We start from the raw sequence: 21,853 nt of genomic DNA, 5'->3' as shown, positions 1-21,853 counted from the left end.
GATAACCTGAAATAGTCTGCAAAGTTGTGCTAAAATTATACTTTTAGAATTATCAAATATATATTAATGCTTCTAAAGTATAATATGCTTTGTGTCATTTTTACCAGACAAAATATGAGATGACAGGAAGTCCTTTCACTTTTATGTTTAATTTTAACATTTTTATAAGCAAACAAGAGTCACAGAAGCCATTTGTTAGCTTAAGATAAATGTTACAGAGACCTTGATAAAATGTCAATGTTAGCAGAAGAAAGTCAACATATGATACAGTTAAAGTGTTTGTATGTGGGTGTGCATGTATATACGTATATATTCTCTTAACTAAAAAATGTTCCATTTATAATTTTAATTCAACACACAAAAGTTTAAAAAATACAACTTTGCTATAACCAATTCTGTTTTGTAGATTAGTTTATTAATATGACACATTTTCAAGCCCATTTTAAAGAATATTTATTTATTTGGCTGCATTGGGTTTTAGTTTTGGCACACAGGATCTTTGATTTTTGCCATGCAGGATCTTTTAGTTGTGGCATGTGAGATATAGTTCCCTGATCAGGGATCAACCCCAGCCCCTCTGCACTGGGAGTGCAGAGTCTTAGCCACCAGGGAAGTCCCAAATCCATTATTAAAAGCAAATAACCAACAGAAAATTAGAGCACGCATACAAGCACATGTACAAAAAAGTAATATCTAAATAACCAATAAGCACTGAAAAGATAGGTAATATCATTGGCCATTATCAACATACAAACTATACCAAACATTCATCACATACCAAATAATGGATTAAAGATATCTGAGACATCAAAAGAAGTTCTGGTGAGTGTGGTACAATCATAAAAAAATTACGTTGAAACAAAACAAAACAAAAGCTAAATAATGAAAAGACAGTAAAATTAAATTCAAGTTTTCACAAGTATTTCAATTCACTAACTGAAGTCATTAACTGTACAATATTTAAACACCTTTTTATTACAGATAGAAATAAAAGTGAAAGTGTAAGTTACTCAGTTGTGTCCAACTCTACGTGACCCCACAGTCTGTAGCCCACAAGGCTTATCTGTCCATGCAATTCTCCAGGCAAGAATTCTGGAGTGAGTTGCCATTTCCTACTCCAGGGATCTTCCCAACCTAGGGATTGAACCTAGGTCTCCCACAATGCAGGCAGACTCTACCGACTGAGTCACTAGGGAAGCCCACAACAGAAAATGAAATTACATTACAATGGAAGACTATGTTTCTGACAAAGGCCAGTATAGTCAAAGCTATGTTTTTTCCACTAGTCATGTACAGATATGACAGATGGATCATAAAGAAAGGTGAGCACCCCAGAATTGATGCTTTCAAATTGTGGTGCTGGAGAAGACTCTTGAGAGGTCCTTGGACAGCAAGAAGATCAAATCAGTCAATCCTAAAGGAAACTAACTCTGAATATTCACTGGAAGGACTGATGCTGACGCTAAAATTCCAATACTTCAGCCAGCTGATGTGAAGAGCTGACTCACTGGAAAAGACCCTGATGCTGGGAAAGATTGAGGGCTGGAAGAGAAGGGGGTGACAGAGGATTAGATGGTTGGATGGCATCATCGATTCAATGGACATGAATTTGATCAAACTCTGGGAGATAGTGAAGGACGCTTCCGTGTCCTTCCATGCAGTTCATGGGCTCACAAAGAGTTGGACACGGCTTAGTAACCGAACAACAACGTTTTTCAAGCTAACACATAAATGCTTTAAATAATTTTTTATATGTATAGAACACATTCAAGTGTTTTAAAATCAGGGTCTTCCTCCTTAGAGGTATTCAGTATATATGGACTATGTCATCTCTGAATAAACCATGTTGAAGGGGTCTTTGAAATCTATTTCAGTAAAAGTAGTTTCATCATTTATATTGTCTGCTGGTAAATCCCATTATTTTATTTCTCAGGTTAACACTTGAAATACCCAAAATACTATCAGAGATAACCTGAAGGAGCAAGTAACATGAACTTCATCTGTATAAAGTGTTAAAGAATGATTTGAAACAAAAATATTTCACTACAGTTAAGAATGTATCAACAGATGGAAAAACTGACCTTGTACTTCTGATGAAAACTAGAAACTCCTTTCAGAAATATTATTAGTAAAATTTAGCTTAGAAATATTATTAGTAAAATTTAGCTTAGAAATATTATTAGTAAAATTTAGCTTACCAGATATCTGGTAAAATCATATTTTGCTAAAAAGCCAAGTGATTAAGTAATTATTTGACTTTGGTTTTCAGCATTCTAAAATTCTAAATAAATTTACAGAGGAAACTGCCAAAAATCTTGCCAGCCAATAGGAATTCAGGAAAAGGTGGTAGTATCTTTTAGGCAAAGAGATCTACTTGGTTAGAATACAGAGGTAGGGTAAGAATGAAAGTGAAAGTGTCAGTTGCTCAGTCATGTCTGACTCTTTGTGACCCCATGGTGTGTAGATCACCAGGTTTCCTGTCTATGGAATTCTCTAGGCAAGAATATTGGAATGGGTAGCCATTTCCTTCTCCAGGGGATCTTCCCCACCCAGGGATGGAGCCCAGTTCTCCTGCATTGCAGGCGGATTCTTGACTATCTGAGCCACCAGGGAAGCCACAAGGGCAAGAATCGATGTCCGAAACTGTGATATTCTCCTAACTTAGCCCTGGATTTTCTTCAAAGGACAAATGAAGTTAAGTTCTGAATTTAACGCCCAAACCCTTATTTAGAAGTTAAGAAAATCTATGTTGTATGAAGTAGAGACATTTATGTTTTGTTTCACTCTTTTTTTATACATTCAGTTATATGGAAATTGTACTCATTTGTTTTCCATGCTGTATTTAATTACATTGTTACTTTTGGGAGAACAGTCTAACCAAATGTTATCTTTTGGATACATCAGATAAGTTTCTTGGTACTATAGGGTTTAAGAACCTGGGCCTGAACCTAGACTCCGGGGTTATAAGTCTGTTCTGCTGCTGCTAAGTCACGTCAGTCATGTCCGACCCTGTGCGACCCCATAGACGGCAGCCCACCAGGCTCGTCCTTCCCTGGGATTCTCCAGGCAAGAATACTGGAGTGGGTTGCCATTTCCTTCTCCAATGCATGGAAGTGAAAAGTGAAAGTGAAGTCGCTCCGTCGTGTCCGACTCTTCGCGATCCCATGGACTGTAGCCTACCAGGCTCCTCCGTCCACGGGATTTTCCAGGCAAGAGTACTGGAGTGGGGTGCCACTGCCTTCTCCAAGTCTGTTCTGACCTTTACTAAATGAGACACCTTGGGTTAAATATTGAACCGCTCTGCTTAGAGACTTCATCCATAAATGGAGTTATAGGAAAATGATTAAATAAGCCAATCCATGAATATACTAAGTGAAAAAGAGCATGCAAATTATCAATAAATGATAGGTGTGATCCTCTGTCCATAGAACTTTCCAGGCAAGAATACTGGAGTGCGTTGCCATTCCCTTCTCCAGGGGATCTTCGTGACCCAGGGATCTAACCCATGTCTCTGCATTGCAAGCAAATTCTTTAACATCAGAGCCACCAGGGTAGCCCCTCATCATTTCTGTATTTGTACATTCTTCCATCTGTCTTTTAAGTGTTGCTGGTTGCCTGTCTAATCTACGTTTTACAGTCTGTCACTGTGCCAGGTGTGCAATTTATTTCTCATAAAATGAGAATAATCCTCAAAAAATGCCCTGCATTACTGCAGCAATCTCCCAAATATTTGCCCTGTGTCTGATCAACCAGTCTACTATTAATATTATTAACTACTGTTCTGAGGAGCATGTTATAAAAACACTGCAGTTGCTCTATCTTGAATTTTTTTTTTTTCCCCCTCAGAGTGTATAGCAAGGGATTCTAAGATATTCATGGGATTTTGAGGCAATGGGATTACTGAAGGTATCCACAAATACAAATGAACATCAAATATTATCTGTGTGAGCTTCTCCAGTGGTCCAGGGGTTAAGAATCTGATCTGTAATGCTGGGGACACCAGTTTGATCCCTGGGTCAGGTCAGTCCCACATGCCTCAGAGCACCTAAGCCTGTACACCACAACTACTGAGTCAGCACTCTGGAGCCCATGAGCTACAACTACTGAAGCCTGAATGCCACAGACCAATACTCTGCAATAAGAGAAAAGGCTGCACAAAGAAGCCCACGCACAACAACTAGACAGTAGACCCTGCTCTCCAAAATTAGAGAAAGCCTACACACAGCAAGGAAGACCCAGCACAGCCATACGTAAATAAATACTGTCCGTGTGATGGAACAGATAATGGCTGGAACATAGGAACTAATTTTCAAATATACAAACCTACTTTATCATTAGTAATATATTCATAATATGTCATTTAATATATAGCAATTTAATAATATATAAGTGTTAAAATACAATTAAAATCATGTGAGGCTCCATAATATATTAATACTTCACTGTTAGAAACAAAAAGGGTAATAACTATATATGAAAAGATCTTATTTTAGAAATCAGCTAAACATGAACTGAATATCTCTTCCCTCATTAAACCACAACAGAGTCCGCTATTTATATGAAATCTCACTTACAAGGCTGTTATGAACACAAAGTTGACCAATACTGGTGAAGATTTCTACAGTCCATAGCATCAAGCACATAATAAAATGTTACTTCTTTCATTCTTTCCTTATGCTTCTCAAGTGTAATTTTATCAGGGTATAGACTTGAGTTTTTCATTTCTACATTCATAGCATATATAGTTCACTATATACTTTATAACATCTAGTAGCTCTCCAAACAGTATTTGTTAAAGTGACTGATGTAAAATTGGGATGGCAGAGAGTTAAAAAAAAATTAATATAGAAGGAAAATATGTAGCAAATAATCATGTTACTAAAATGCATGTTTATGGAATTTTAATTTTTATTCATTGAATAAAGATGAATACTTGTTCTCTTTGCTTTATGCAAGTATAACTATTTTTCTACCTCATTTGCATAAGCACTTATAAATCTACAGCTGCTTATGAAGTTCCAGCTGGCAAGAAATGCAATTTTTCACGGCGTTTGTTATAGATATTGGAAACAGATGAAAATCTCACCTAAGCACTAACACTATTTAAAACTCCAGATTGACTCAGAGCATTAACACTACTTCTTCACACTCTTAGCAGGAATTTGCCTTTATGGTTAGCCTAAGTCTGAGACAAATGAAATTGTCTGCCTGAGAAAGTCAAGGACATATAGTCAATGCTCTTTGCCTGAGATGTTAACAATTTGTTTAATGCAAATCATGAATCCAAAGCAACACTGAGTCATGAGAGAAGCATCCAGTAAACCCCCCAAAAGAGCCAATCATTCCAGGTAAGCCCGGTATGGGCTAAAAACTGAAGCTTTTTGTAGAAGTTTATAGCTCATCATCCTTACCATCAAAAATAACTAAGAACAAACATAATGTAACATCAGAGTGGTTATTGTGCAGGATTCCTGACTGCAAACAATGTAATCCTCATTGTCACTTCAGTAAAAACAGGAATCATTAATGGATATGTGCCAGTTTATAGAATTTCCAGTGAGGCACAAAGCTCCACACACTGCCATGATTTCTTGACCTAAACATGACTGCTATTATCAGAGGCTCCTATGGCAATCAAGAATTGGGATCAGAAACTCTACTACTGCCACGTTTGAGGAGCAGGACACTCCAAAATATGGATTTCCTTTTAGGTGTTGACTGCTTGTATATCTAACCTTTGCTTGGCTACATTTTATTGGAATAACTTGGATTAAATAACTGTGCTCTACTTGAAAGGGATCCTGCGGATGCAGGCTTTCTAATTCTGTTTGAGAAGGTAGGATTCATAGTGTGGGCAATTTATCAAGATATATAGAGAGAATGTAACACATATTGGGTAGCTATAAGTAATAGTCTGAGTAGATAATATGAATACAATTTCTAGGAATACACCTTCTTTTACCAAAAGGATGAATGTTTCCTTAGAACACTGAAAGACTTACTTTAATTGTATATGTAGCTATTAAGTGATCAATTATTTATCAATTGTGACACTGTAATGAGTGTTGGTGGCACAAAGCAACATTCAACTATTGTCAATATAGCATAGAGAGTGATATATGGCTGTAGATTCACAGAAACAAGACAAATCTGTAAGGACAATACACATATGGAAAATCAGAGAAGGCATTTGTATGTTTTCATGGGAATGCAGAATTATCTTCAAAAATGAAGTTCTGGGGACAGATCTTGTGACAAAGAAAAACTAAACATCCCAAAGGTGGACAAAGGGACAAAAAGTATATTTTAGTCAGGAGAAACATGCAGTTGAAGTTAGAAGGCATCACATTGCATTGAGAATTTTCTTTGTTCTAAAGTATATCTTATCAGATACTAATACAGCAACCTTGCTTTCTTAATTTTTATTCACATTCGCATGGAATAACCATTATTTTATTTCAATTTATCTATGCTACTGAATTTGAATAGAAATTCTTATAAGCAACGTACAGTTGAGTCATGATTTTTTGTTCCATTTTGACAATTTCTATCTTTAGATTGGCTCCAAACAACAAATACAGATATTTACAGAATCATGATAGAAACAGACACTGGCATCCTTTAACTCCCAAATTCTAGTTTCTAATATAGCAACATAGTAAGTATTTCTAATTTTGCTTCCTTGCTTTTGAATGGCAGGAAATGACACAAAACAAGAGTAAATTATTCATCCATCAAATCATTGTCAAGTGCTTACCAGGTGCCAGACTGATCTCTATTGGAGGTATAGAGATAAATAATCAAAAGCTGTACTTGTTGTCAGACGGCTTACAATCCAATCAATGGGCTACAATACCAGAGCAAGTTCTGTAGCATGACTCATTAAACTGTTTTAAATACACATGTCTATTATCATGATTGGTCCTATTGGTAAAGCAAAGAATTGAGATGGGGTTATCAGTGATCTTAACTGAAGAGAGAAGTGAAGTTAGAAATTAGGGAGATACAATATAAACTCTTCTAGGATACATTTTCTTTTTCTCGCATCTTTTGTTTGTCAAAGAGTTAAGGGTCAAGATATTTTTCTACTTCTTAAATATTCTGATAAAATTACAGTTAAAAACATTCCCTTGATTTAAATCATATGATGTTTTATATTAAATAACTGAAATTTCAAAATCAAACACTAATTAAAATATCAAATGTGTCAGTTTTTTGTTTAATATAATAAATATATACACAAGTCAACCTACTAATGAAAAGATGTGTCCAACTTAATGTTTGTATATAATGTTTGTATTCTGAAATTATCACAGGATTAATTCTGATTTATTAAAACACTTAAAAGTAATTTAAATATTTTTCCCTAGTACTTTAGTGCTTAGGAAGGTTTGAATATTTGTTTAAAGAATTAATTATGCTTAAGGATAGGAAATGCAATTTTATGATTTGTATCTTCTGCTTCATTCATTGGTAAGAAGCTCAAGGTATTTTGGTAGTACTTTACTCTGTTTTCCTTCTAACTGGATGTTTTAATTCCCTGTTTGTGGGGCTACAGGTATAGTCAAAAGTTTGTGCTGAAGATAAAATGCATTTTTATTTATCTAGAGTAAACAAAAAATTCTCCCTGAAGTCAGGACCTTTGTTCTGTTTCTGGATATATCCTCATCACTGGAAGAGTGCCTTGGACAGAGTAGGCAACTGATTAATATTCTCTGAAATAAATACTTTAGACTTCCACATCTAAACCTTGTGCTACAGTCAGTTATCAGAAAAGTTTTTATTAGCAATTATATGGTATTTCAGCATGGATAGCTAAACTATAGGTTAATTTCCCAAAGTAAAACAACTTACTTTCCTTGCATATATTGCAAATAGAAGTGATAGGATTTAGACAACAAAGCTTACCTAACCTCTAACAGAGTACTAGTTTTGGTCCACCTATTGAAGACAAGACAGGGATAATGAATATCCAACTGAGACCCACTTAATAATTTTGCTCATCACCGCCAAATATATTTATTTCTGAAGAACACTCTTGGAAAAATAATGCAACTCGTCATCTTTATTCACTCAGTTCAGTTCAGTCGCTCAGGAGTGTCTGACTCTTTGAGACTTCATGGACCTCAGCACACCAGGCCTCCCTGTCCATCACCAACTCCTGGGGCTTACTCAAGCTTATGTCCATTGAGTCTGTGATGCCATCCAACCACCTCATCCTTTGTCATCCCCTTCTCCTCCCATCTTCAATCTTTCCCAGCATCAAGGTCTTTTGAAATGGATCAGTTCTTCACATCAGGTGGCCAAAGTATTGGAGTTTCAGCTTTAACATCAGTCTTTCCAATGAATATTCAGGACTGATTTCCCTTAGGATGGAATGGTTGGGTCTCCTCGCAGAACCAGGGACTCTCAAGAGTCTTCTCCAACACTACAGTTCAAAAGCATCAATTCTTTGGTGCTCAGCTTTCTTTATATTCCAACTCTCACATCCATACATGACTACAGGAAAAACCAAAGCTTTGACTAAATGAACCTTTATGGCAAAGTAATATATCTGGTTTTTAATATGCTATCTAGGTTGTTCATAACTTTTCTTCCAAGGAGCAAGCATCTTTTAATTTCAAGGCTGCAGTCACCTTCTGCAGTGATTTTGGAGCCCCCCAAAATAAAGCCTGTCACTGTTTCCATTGACTCCCCATTTATTTGCCATGAAGTAATGGGACTGGACGCCATGATCTTAGTTTTCTGAATGTTGAGCTTTAAGCCAACTTTTTCACTCTCCTCTTTCACTTTCATCAAGAGGCTCTTTAGTTCTTCTTCACTTTCTGCCATAAGGGTGGTGTCATCTGCATATCTGAAGTTATTGATATTTCTCCCAGCAATCTTGATTTCAGGTTGTGCTTCATCCAGTCCAGTATTTCTCATGATGTACTCTGCATATAAGTTAAATAAGCAGGGTTACGATATACAGCCTTGACGTACTCCTTTCCTGATTTGGAACCAGTCTATTTTTCCATGTGTAATTCTAGCTATTGCTTCTTGATCTGCATACAGATTTCTCAGGAGGCAGGTAAGGTAATCTAGTATTCCCATCTCTTGAAGAATTTTCCACAGCTTGTTGTGATCCACACAGTCAAAGGCTTTGGCATAGTCAATAAAGGAGAAGTAGATGTTTTTCTGGAACTCTCTTGCTTTTCCGATGATCTAACAGATGTTGGCAAGGTGATCTCTGGTTCCTCTCCCTTTTCTAAGTCCAGCTTGAACATCTGGAAGTTCATGGTTCACGTACTGTTGAAGCCTGGCTTGGAGAATTTTGAGCATTACTTTGCTAGCATGTGAGATGAGTGCAATTGTGCAATAGCTTGAGTATTCTTTGGCATTGCCTTCCTTTGGGATTGGATTGAAAACTGACCTTTTCCAGTCCTGTGGCCACTGCTGAGTTTTCCAAATTTGCTGGCATATTGAGTGCAGCACTTTCACAGCATCATCTTTTAGGAGCTGAAATAGCTCAACTGGAATTCCATCACCTCCACTAGCCTTGTTCATAATGACACTTCCTAAGGCCCACTTGGCTTTGCACTCCAGGATGTCTGGCTCTAGGTGAATGATCATGAAGGTCTTTTTTGTATAGTGCTTCTGTGTATTCTTGCCACCTCTTCTTAATATCTTCTGCTTCTGTTAGGTCCATACCATTTCTGTACTTTATTGTGCCCATCTTTGCATGAAATGTTCCCTTGGTATCTCTGATTTTTTTGAAGAGATTCTTTATTTATTAACTTCTACATATTTATATATAACACGCTTCTTCTGAAAAAAATCATTAGCATTTGTATGTTCTCTTTCATCCCTGGGCATATTTCTATAATCTTGGAAAACATCAAAAAACCCACAGAATGAAAGAGCTGTAGTATAAAGCAACTATTCTTACAATAGTACTTATTTCTCTAATATACTGGCTATTTGTTTAGTGGTTATAGTTTAGCTTTGAACAACATGTAAATTTTAGTAAAAGAATTAAAACATAATTTATATGGAAGTTATCTTTTGTTAAAATATATTTTGAGTATATTAAAGATGAAACCACTTTCAGAACAAAAATTCCGAAATACTAAAGAAGTAGAACATGCTCCCCAGCTGAGCTAATAGCAATGAGGAACATTTCTTGGATTTAGTCATGGCACTGGTTGAATGACAGTTTGATGGCCGTGGGGATCAGCAGACTTGACAGAGCTTCTGAGATATGTCAATCAGGGATAAGTGGACAGTGTTAAGATCTAAGGGCTATAAGAATAAAGGTAATAAAGTAGAGAGCTTTGTCTCAGGAGAACAAAGGTTTCAGAAACACACGTATCACTATAAGCAGCAGCAGTAGGTGAGTATAGCAACTGTCACCAAATGAGGGCTGGAATAACCAACTAGGTTTTTAAATGCTCCCAACTTGTAGGAAGTCCATTTACCTTGACAGGAAAAAGTGTTTAAAATTGAGCAGAATGAATTCCTAGGGAGGGAGATGTTTTTTATCTCTCTATTTAAAAGTTTTGGGGCTTCTGCATCAAGTTTCTGAAGATTTATTCTTTTCCATTTTGTTGCTTTACATCACTGAAAACAGTGGCTTCAAATGCAATTAAATTACAAAAGAAAAAAGTTATCTTCATAGCTCAAAGCTAAAGGAGTTAAGCTTTGAAACATGGTCAGTTTTGAAATGAATATTTCCCAAATGCTCCATTACACCTAACTACTCGAATTCACTCTTTATTTGAAAAAAAAAATGTTCTCTGTTTAAACTTTTATTAAAACTTCTAGATACATTAGAAATTTCAGTGGTTATCAAGTTATATCAAGTAAAATTGGCCACAGACACAATAGAGTTTAAAACTTTACACAAGCTGATGGCATCATCTCTTGATAAAATTCTTCCACAGAAAAGTGTCACAAAAATGTGCTCTTGGAAAAATAAAATGTATGGAGAAAAAATTAATTGCTTTTTATTTACTTTATAAGCTCTGGATATAGATGGAGAACTTAAATCTTAGTAATTAAACCAATTATATTTGAATAGATCATCAACTGTTTTAAAAACTTTAATAAACATATTTTTGAATTATTCTAAACATAAAAGTGTTTGAAATAAATTTGAAGAATCAATATTAATACAATAAATCTATAAAACTTTAATAAGTACAGTACTTAATAGATTAAAAAAGTAATGAACATATTAGTATTTTAGCAATTTTATTTAAAATTTATTTAGTCCATATAAAAATAAAAATAGCACTGAAATGTCACTGTTTTCTATTAATCATTTACATTAATCTAACTAACATTTTTGTAATGTTGACATGACCCTTCATCTTAGAATTGACAGTTGTTAGCCCTGCATCCTAACATTCTAAGAAGCCTTATGTGTCAGTCACTCTGTCGTGTCCTACTCTTTGCAGCCCCATGGACTATAGCCCACCAGGCTTCTCTGTCCATGTGATCTCCCAGGCAAGAACACTGGAGTGGGTTGCCATTTCCTTCTCCAGGGGACCTTCCTGAACCAGGGCTTGAACCTGGGTCTCCCGCATTGCAGGCAGATTCTTTACTATCTGAGCCACCAGGGTAGCCCTTTCCCTTGGATGATGGATTTTGTAGTGAATACAAACAAAAATCAATAATGCAGGCTCTTTATGCTTTCCAAATAAAGAAGCACACCTAATACTTAAAAATGAACATCAATTACAAAAATAAAAGCTATGCAAAGTTTACCAATCAGTTGAAATTATTTTAAAATTTTAATTTCTTTTCCAGTTACCAGAGATTTTTCACTCTGCTCACCATTCAGAAAACTAAGATCATGTCATCTGGTCCCATCACTACATCGCAAATAGATGGGGAAACAGTGGAAACAGTGACAGACTTTATTTTTTGGGCTCCAGAATCACTGCAGATGGTGACTGCAGCCATGGAATTAAAAGATGCTTGCTCCTTGGAAGAAAAGTTATGACCAACCTAGACAGCATATTAAAAGCAGGGACATTATTTTGCCAACAAAGGTCCATCTAGTCAAAGGTATGGTTTTTCCAGTAGTCATGTATGGATGTGAGACTTGGACTGTGAAGAAAGCTGAGCACCGAAGAATTGATGCTTTTGAACTGTGGTGTTGGAGAAGACTCTTGAGAGCCCTTGGACTGCAAGGAGATCAAACCAGTAAATCGTAAAGGAAATCAGTCCTGAATATCCATCGGAAGGACTGATGCTGAAGCTGAAACTACAATACTTTGGCCACCTGATGCGAAGAACTGACTCATTGGAAACGACCCTGATGCTGGGAAAGATTGAAGGCGGGAGGAGAAGGGAATGACAGAGGATGAGATGGTTGGATGACATCACCTACTCAATGGACATGAGTTTGGGTAAGCTCCGGGAGTTGGTGATCGACAGGGAGGCCTAGCATGTTGCAGTCTGTGGGGTGCAAAGAGTTGGACACGACTGAGCAATTGAACTGACTGAACTGGCTAACTCTCTTGAAAACTCCTGTACCTCAGTTTCTGTGCCAGTGTTCTCTTGGTTTGGCCCACCTCTCCTTTGAGTTGTTTCTGCTCTTCCAGTTCTTTCTTCAGTAAACTTGTTTTTGCCATGGGTAAGACTTCAGATTCTTCTTTTTGTCCTTAACAAGACTCAACACCCAGAAGGGAGGATCCTCTTTGACCCTCTCCCTACCTGGTAACAATTGGGACATATTTATTTTGTATACAAACTTGGAGCAAACAATTCTTAAAAAGTTGATGAAAGGGAAGTTGAGGTTGCTTTGACTCATGCAATATTTGAAATGAGGCCATTTTCTAATATATCAGCCATTGTCTAAATTATTCCTGTTATTGGTGTTAGTAACCCTAAAGAAAATAATTGATTCATCAGTGTAAGTAGACACAAATAATAGAATTTTACACTTTTTTTTTCTGTATCTTTTACAGTATTTACTATTATATCATAAAAACAAAATAAATTGCCATGTTTTATATTTCTTGCTTGGCAATAAGCAGTCTCTGATAAAGATTTCATTTGTTTGTTTTAAGTTCATGGGAAAACTGAAAGAAGGGTACAGAAAACTTCCATATACCCTCTGTCCCCACACATCCATAACCCCTTCACCGTTACCAACATCTACCCAATCAACATCAGAGCAATGCACTTGTTAACAACTACATTGTTATCTACACTGAAACAACATCATCATCCAAAGTTTATGTTATGATTCACTCTCGGTGCTGTACATTTTATGGGTTTGGTCAAATGTATAATGGTAGGTAGCCACAATTATAGTAATATGAAATATTTTCACTACCCTAAAAATCCTGTGTGCTCCCTTTATCCATTCTTCCCTCCTGCCAAACTCATGGCAATTGCCATTTTTTTTTTCTTTAACTTTTCCATAGTTTTGCCTATTACGGAATTTCATGTATTAACAGTTGGAATCATACAGTATGTCACCTTTTTCAGACTGGTATCTTTCACTTAATATGCACTGAAGTTTCCTCCATGTCTTTTGATGGCTTGATAGCCCAGTTTTGCAAAAGACATGGCTATAAAGGACCATTACCCAAGATATAAAAGAACAGTTAAAACTTAGTAAGAAAACAAAGAGCCTAATTTAAAAACGAGCAAATGACTTTAGACACTTCACTGAAGAAGGTGTACAGAGGGCAAATAAACACATGAAAAGATGCTCCAGTATCTATGCCACCAGGGAAATGGAAATTAAATCAACAATGAGATGTCACTACACATCTATTAGAACCTCCAAAATCCAGAACACTGACCGCACCAAAGGCTGATGAAGACATTGAGCAATAGGAACTTTCATTCATTGACAGTGGGAATACAAAATGCTACAGATATTTTAGAAGACATTCTGACAGTTTCTCACAAAACATAACATACTCTTACCATAAGATACAACAATTGGGCCCCTTGGTATTTACCCAAATAAACTGAAATCTTATGTCCACATAAACACCTGCACACAAGCGTTTCAGGCAGCTTTACTCATAATTTCCAAAACGTGAAATAACCAAAATGTCTTTTAATGAGTGAATGGATAAATAAACCAGTATATACATCTGACAGTGGAATATTACTCAGCACTAAAAAGAAATGTGTCATTATGCTTTCTATTTTTTTTAGTAAATTCATGTAAACACTTGAAAACAAAGGAACAGAATATTCATTTCAAAGTTAAATCCATATAAATACATGGGCACACATATCCATTAGTAAATTTAATCTGAAGGTATAAAAAATAATTTTTTCCTTTTTTAATATCTATTATTTAGCAAATAAATCATTTTTTCACAAAAAACTTTCTTCAAATATTTTTGTTAAAGTTTGCCACAGGGAAAAAAGAAGTTACTAAAACTGTGGCATCCAAAGGACGAAAGAACAGAAAAAGAAAAAAAAAAAAAACGAGGAGGGCCTTGGAATGCAGGAATGGAAAAACCAGACCCTTATCATCCTTCCCTCCCTCATTTTGTAACTATTAAGGAATTTCAGGTCCTCCTGAGCAGTATAACCTGTCTCCCCTTCTACCCCATAGGGAGAAGGTATTTGTCTTACTCTTTCTCCACTCAGTGTATGTGCCTCATCCATTCAGCAAATGACCCGCAAGATCCCTATCCACTCCTTATACCCCAGGTATAAAAATGAACTAAGGACCCCTGTTCAACACAGGCTCTCCCTTGGGCTGCCCTGCTGTTCTAAAAGCATCTCCTACTCTAATAAACTTTGTTCTGGTCTCATTCTGCCTCATGTCTGGAAATTCTTTTCCAACCCATGCATGGACCACGACATAAAGCACAATTTTAAATATTAATGTACTTTTCCCTGTGACATAAGTTACTTTTAAGCTGAACTTTGTAGATGTTGAGTGAAACATTTTCCATGTAATTTGGGTTATTTGCCTTTTCAAGAAGGTTGAAAATGTGACATACTGAATTGTCAAATGGAGCTCCTTCTGTTTACAAAAATATCAGGAAAGTGTAAGCTATCACCTTATATTTGGGAAAGTATTTATATATTGGGGCTTTTACAAAGATCTGAAAATAAAAGAAAATATGACTCCTTGACATACCCGGAATGATTTTTTTGGACTCAGACTACTTGTGTCAAAATGAATCAGTCTGCTCCCTATGCTTTTCGCTCAGGAAGATAAAACTGTGTGTCTATACTGAACTTTATTATTATTATTTTCACTTCAAAAATTTCTTGCAGAGCAATTTATATGAAACAGTACTCTGCTCAGATGGGCAAAGCATGAGCTTCTCACCCAATATCAAGACTTGCTTCAAGACCATCACCACAGGTCATGACTACATCCAATTCCAAACTGGAAGATCTAAACTGGAAGCCTGGACCCCCAAATCCTATAAAAACACTTCCAATTTCCCCTTTTTAAGACACTGCTAAGTCTCAGTCTAGGTAATGCTCTCCCTCATTTCCTCACTGCAGTGAGTTTAGAGAAAATGACCTCCATGTTTCTTAAATGCTTCTATCACGTCTCTCTCTCTCTTTTTTTTATTCTACTCCAATAAAATGTCCTGTTGCTGCCTTACACCACCCTCCCCATCTGCCTCTGTCTCCCTCTCAATCAGCTGCTGCTGCTGGTGCTGCTAAGTCACTTCAGTCGTGTCCGACTCTGTGCGACCGCATAGATGGCAGCCCAAAAGGCTCCTCCGTCCCTGGGATTCTCCAGGCAAGAATACTGGAGTGGGTTGCCATTTCCTTCCTCAATGCATGCATCCATGGTAAGTCACTTCAGCTGTGTCCGACTCTGTGCGACCCCATAGACGGCAGCCCACCAGGCTCCTATGTCCACAGGATTCTCTAGGCAAGAATACTGGAGTGGGTTGCCGTTTCCTTCTCCACTCCATCAGCTAATCCCCATCTATTTTTCCCTATCTCTCAGTTGGGGGAGGGGAAGCCCAATTTCCTCCACTCCTTCCCCAACTCTAGCAAGATTTTTTGTTTTTTGTTTGTTTTATTTTTTCCCCGTGCCCCTGTTATCAGAGTCAATTTGAGCACTATTAAATGCACCTGCAATGCAAGAGATATTGGTTCGATTCCTGGGTCGGGAAGATCCGCTGGAGAAGGGATAGGCTACCTACTGTGGTATTCTTGGGTTTCCCTGGTGGCTCAGCTGGTGACGAATCTGCCTGCAATAAGAGAGACCTGGGTTCAACCCCTGGGTTGGGAAGATCCCTTGGAGAAGGGAACGGCTACCCACTCCAGTATTCTGGCCTGGAGAATTCCATGGACGTTATAGTCCATGGGGTTGCAAAGAGTCGGCCACAACTGAGCAACTTTCACTTCACATCACTTTTTTTAAAATTTTACTCCAAGACTAAAAGAGACTGCTTTAGGCTAGTAAAATTCAAGGCACTATTGTAGTTGACACTTGAAGACTCGGTGTGGCTTAAATGTATCTGGCTCCGGACAGTGAGACATTTTGAATGCGGGAACCCATAACTTGCTCAGAAATCCTCGCAAAACTGCCCTTGCTAGAGAGAAGGTGTGGCCATGCCTTCCTCTCTATTTGTCCCTTACCCCATATCATGCATATGGAGTCTGAAGACTGCCTTCATTTAAGAAATGGTACTAGACTTACTCTTCTCTGACTGGGTCAACTTCTCTGTTACTAGTTGATGTGCTACCTTATTAGTTTCTCACGAGTGTTTCCTTATCAATTGAAGAGCAAGCTGGAATTCTTGAAAAGAATGTGGAAGTGAGCAATATACACATTTGGCCTGATTTAAGAAGCTCTCTTCACTTAAGCCTGGGTCAAGGCTAGCTTTTGTCTTTGAGAAAAATTAGAGAAAGGTGCCAGGTCTGGGATGATAAATTAGAAACTGCTCCTCCCCTGGGTATTATGGATCAGCTGTAACAAAATGGTAAACACAAGGCATTTTTGTTGTAGAAAAATGGCCCTTTTGTCCATTCACAGGAGAGCATGAGACTTGATGAATGGAACCCTGGCTGCATTTTAACTCATCTATCAGGAGGGCATCTATGTCAGTCAGTCAATCAGTTCAGCTGCTCAGTCGTGTCCCACTCATTGCAACCCCTTAGACAGGCTTCCCTGTCCATCACCAGCTTCCAGTGCCTGCTCAAACTCACCATGCACAAATCAACCGTATGAGAACTGAGTCTAGTTTGCTGTGTTTAAACCAAAACTACATCTATTGATGTACAGCCCCACATTGATACTTATCCAGTATACATTTTAACAAACAACTCTGAACTTTTGTTTCATAGAGAACTTGCAACCCAGATTGCATTTTATTTTCCCATTAAATATATTAATAATTAGTCTCACAGTCTATGGCATTTTTTTCTCACTTATCAGTTCAGAATTACTCCCTTCAGAATATGGTAAAAGACTGATGTAAAATTAGAGTTATGATTTGGTTTTTCTTATAAGAAATCAATACTAAAATTGTATAAGGGTCTTGTTTTGTTAGTTTTGCTTTGTTTTTAATTTTTTTTTAATTGAAGATGTGAAGTGGATTAAAGATACATCTAAACAAATTTTGTTGCAATTTGAGGGGAAAAAAAAGTATTGGTTAGATATGTCCTTTATATTTTACCATATGAATGAGGCTTCACATTAGCGTCTGGAGGAGAGAATCTAGGTCATGTCCTCAGTCCGCACAGTGAATCTTAAGCCCCACGACTCAACCCCAGTCTGCATGCTTTAGGTTCTTCCCAAAGTATTCTAGTACCATCTCTTTTCATACTTTATTGCCTTTGCTATTTTCATTTTCCAAAAGGAATCTCCTTAAGGGTAGTGGTAAAACACATGAATTAAAATTCTGCAGAGTCAAGTTATCACTATCCACTTTTTCAATGATTGTAGGAAGGACATATAATTTGTAAAACATAAACTAAGAGAGGAATTTAAACCATTCACATTTATCACTAATAAGCCAAAAGAGGTTAGGTTTGCATTACCTCTATATGGCTGATTGTTTTGCAGGGGTTATTTTTTGGTTCCACTATGGAATATGAACAGCAATGCAATGCAGCTAATTCTGCTTGAGGGAATTAATTTAGCCAAATGATAAAATATTTATCTTAAAACAGCTTATTTTATATTTGTCATTGTCCTTTCTCTTCTGTATTAAATTCAACCTGCCTTAGTGTGTGTAAAATCAATATGGAAATATTAAAAATAATTATTTCATGTTAATTTCACTTACTAAGTATTTGCCACGTGTTGAGCACTATGTGAATCATGTTTCTCCTACATGACACTTTTGAAAAAGCCAAAATTATCCACCACCTGTAGAAAAACCAAAGAGTACATTTTGAGTGTTAAGTTCTTTGCTGAGTTAGGCTAATGTTACAACTTTATTTCCTTCATTTACTAACTAAAGAAATTTAATATTTTGCCATAATGTGTATTTTTATGTCATTTTGAATCCAGTTAAAATATAATCATGTAAAAATAAACTGTCGGTCGGTCTCTCAGTTGTGTCTGACTCTGTGACGCCATGCACTGCAGCATGCCAGGCTTCCCTGTCTTTCACTACTTCTCAAAGTTTGCTCAAACTCATGTTCATTGAGTTGGTGATGCCGTTGAACCATCTCATCCTCTGTTGTCCTCTTCTCCTCCTACCCTCAATCTTCTCCAATGTATCAGGTGGCTGAAGTATTGGAGCTTCAGCTTTATCATCAGTCCTTCCAATGAATATTCAGGGTTGATTTCCTTTAGGATTTTATTTTATTCCCAGCAACACATTTGTAAAGAAACTCCTAAATCACAGAACCTTGAAATGAATTGAGGCAGCAACAACATTTGCAGCAGAAAAATAACTATTAGTATAAAACCTTAATTAGCTAGGACCTATAATTAACTGGCATTCATTCACACAAACGATGTATACATAAGTAGCCATGTGCATTTAGTTTAGGAGAATGTTTCTGTAAGACTATTTACGATAAAAAGAAAAATCCACATAGATATAAGCAATTGTAATGGTATTTATACATTATCGAGCACATGCTAAATGTACATAAAGAGCCAAGTAGCTAAATCATTTTGTTACAATAGAATGACATTCATGTTATATAAAACACCATATTCATTGTCTGCCAAAATATTTTTCCTTTGTTCTTTTTTCAATTTGCCTGTTTGTAATTCTGTGAAAAAATTATAGGACAGATATAATGTCATGGCAACCAAAAGCTTAAAGGCTTTCTCAGGAAAAGAAGAGATACTATTTTGCAATAACAAATGTTTACTCTATTTGTGATTTATCAAGTGAGACTGATATGAATTTTTTTTCTTACAGTGACAAATATCTCTAAGTTCTCTAAAAAGATTCAAAATATGTCAAATACTTATTAAATATTTAATAACATATTAAGTAAATTCTGACAATTTTTCAACAGAAATTTAGTGACAGTTTACTCAACACTTCTAGAAACATCAACTTTAATTGAAACCAGAACAACTGCAGAGTCCATTAATTTCACAACTCGGGGTTACTTGTATGGATTTTGGAGTCAGATAAACTTAAGTAAATTAGCCTCTGTCAGACTCTTGCTTCATCTTTTATCTGATGATCTGTACACCATCCTTACAAGACTTTCACAAATACTGGCGCCTTGTGCTTTTCAGTGACACTATCGATATCAAATGCTTGAGACATTATGAGATGATGTATGATCATTTTCTGTTTTACATCTAGATAAGTTGTAGATTCACCTGTAGTGGGTTGAACAGATTTCTTTGTAATTCTTTAGTGGTTGTGTATCTACTCTAAACTACTTATATGATCATGTGCAGGCCCCAGCATCATTTATTCACTGATTTGTCTTATATGTTCTTGACTCAGTGGATTGTGGTAGGAAGTTACCCCATGGAAGTAGAACAAAGAATTTGTCTGTGATATGTCTGATCTCGTGTATACCTTCTGTTCTTAACCATACCCTGTGCTAACCAATTAAGATGATTAGTATTACATTAATTTATCTACACTACGGTTCATTGATATTTGGTCAAAAATGTCTGGATATTGCTGTGAAGACATTTATTTAGATGAAACTAACATTGGAATGATTATACTTTGAGTAAAGTAGATTAACCTTCATAATGTGAGCGAGCCTCATCCAACAGTTGAAAGCATTAAAAAAAGACTGCCTGTCTCCAATAAGGAAGTCTGCTAGAAGCCTGTATTTAGACTTAAACTGCAAGACATTGGGTCTTAGACTTAACATGCCAGCTTCCATGATCACGCAAACCAATTTGTTAAAACAATCTGCCCCTGTCAGTTCTTTTGGTTCTATTCTTCTGGAAAATCCTGACTAAAAGACCAACTAAACTATGTGCATTTATTTAGAAAGTATTGATCCCTCTGAGAAGGGAAAGGTTACCCACTCCAGTATTCTGGCCTGGAGAATTCCGTGGACTGTATATTCCAGGTGGTCGCAAAGAGTCAGACACACTGAGCAACTTTCACTTCATTTCACTTGGGGTAAAATATTTGTCATTCTAATCTACTTCATCCATGTACTACATGCCAGGTACGGTGGGGATTAAAAAAAAAAAAGATAGTAAAACATGAGTTATACTTTCAGATGGTCTGAAATTTTTGTGATGAGAAATATTTATTGAAAATTTCATTGAGGTCTTTCCCCAGTGGTTAAGACTCCACTTTCCAATGTAGGAGGTATGGGTTGGATCCCTAATCAGGCAACTGAGGTCCCATATGCTGAAGGGTGCAGTCATTTTTTTAAAAATCATCAAAATAAACAGTATATTCAAATAAAGAGATAGCAGGGTTCAAAATATGGAGAAGAAAGAGTCTTTCAATAATCAAGGAAATTCACTGAAGATTGAACTATGAGGTAGAAACTGTCTGAAGATGGGAATGGGAAGAAAAAGCATAGAGGACTATGAATGTCATGAAATTACATTGAATTTTATCCTATAAATTAAGTCATTCACTGAAAGCTTTTACACCTAGGAATCAAATGTATATAGATTTATATTTTTGTTTCTACCACTTTGATGATATTACAGGCGATGAATCTGTACAAAGTAGGAACACAAAACAAAACTATTCAGAGAATTGTTGCATTAAAGTTAGGAAAGGGAAGATGAAGGTCTGATCTACAGATGGAATTATGGGGATGTATTTATAAGTATGAATGAGACCGATCTGGGTAGTTTCATTGACAGAGTAGCAATGACTGCTAAAATGACTTCTATTGAGACTCACAGCACCACCTGGGAAGCCCTGTGAGATTCCCAGCTTGGGTCATTGGGTCAAAAGGCTACCTAAATAAGACACAGCAGACAAAAAGAACAGATTCAAAGAACAATGTAATGAAATACATGCTGGAAGTGTTGCATCTGAAACACTAGTTAAGTAACATTATGCTGCAAGGCTCTACTTTCTTCAGTGTAGTCTGATTAGACCTTCAATTAGTTGCTACTAGGTAGGGGTCTGGTTTTGGAAGCTCAATCAGTGAGACAGAGATCTTTTCTAGCCACAGACAAATGAGACAGTTTATACTTTATTCCTTGGGTAAGAAATAACATCCTTTTGAGTGGTGTTAAAATTAAAATCCTTTTACTTGAAAGAACAACAAAAATCTGAGCAAAAGATTGAAAAGAAAAGGTTTCTAAACTTGCAATGTTGTTATCCAGTAATTAAATAGTGTCTGACTCTTTGTGACACCATGGGCAACAGTACAACAAGCTTCTCTGTCCTTCACTATCTTCCAGAGTTTGCTCAAATTCATGTCCACTGAGTCAGTGATACTATGCAACCATCTCATCCTCCATCACCCCCTTCTCCTGTTGCCCTCA

General features: G+C 36.6%; 1 protein-coding gene across 1 annotated transcript in view; it reads right to left on the bottom strand.

The window, feature by feature from the left end:
• The window catches only part of LOC145528650 (uncharacterized), a 427,065-nt gene that overhangs the window by 291,320 nt on the left and 113,892 nt on the right, over positions 1–21,853 (bottom strand). The window contains exon 4 of the mRNA XM_081547298.1: positions 18,234–18,316. Within this exon, the coding sequence (XP_081403424.1) occupies positions 18,234–18,316 (83 nt within the window). The remainder of the gene's footprint in view (positions 1–18,233; positions 18,317–21,853) is intronic.

This window comes from Giraffa tippelskirchi, chromosome 12 (assembly GCF_054371585.1).
Source record: "Giraffa tippelskirchi isolate mGirTip1 chromosome 12, T2T-mGirTip1v1.2.pri, whole genome shotgun sequence".
Taxonomy (NCBI): domain Eukaryota; kingdom Metazoa; phylum Chordata; class Mammalia; order Artiodactyla; family Giraffidae; genus Giraffa; species Giraffa tippelskirchi.
Note: the sequence above shows the minus strand (reverse complement) of the source record. Positions and strands in the feature narration are given on the sequence as shown.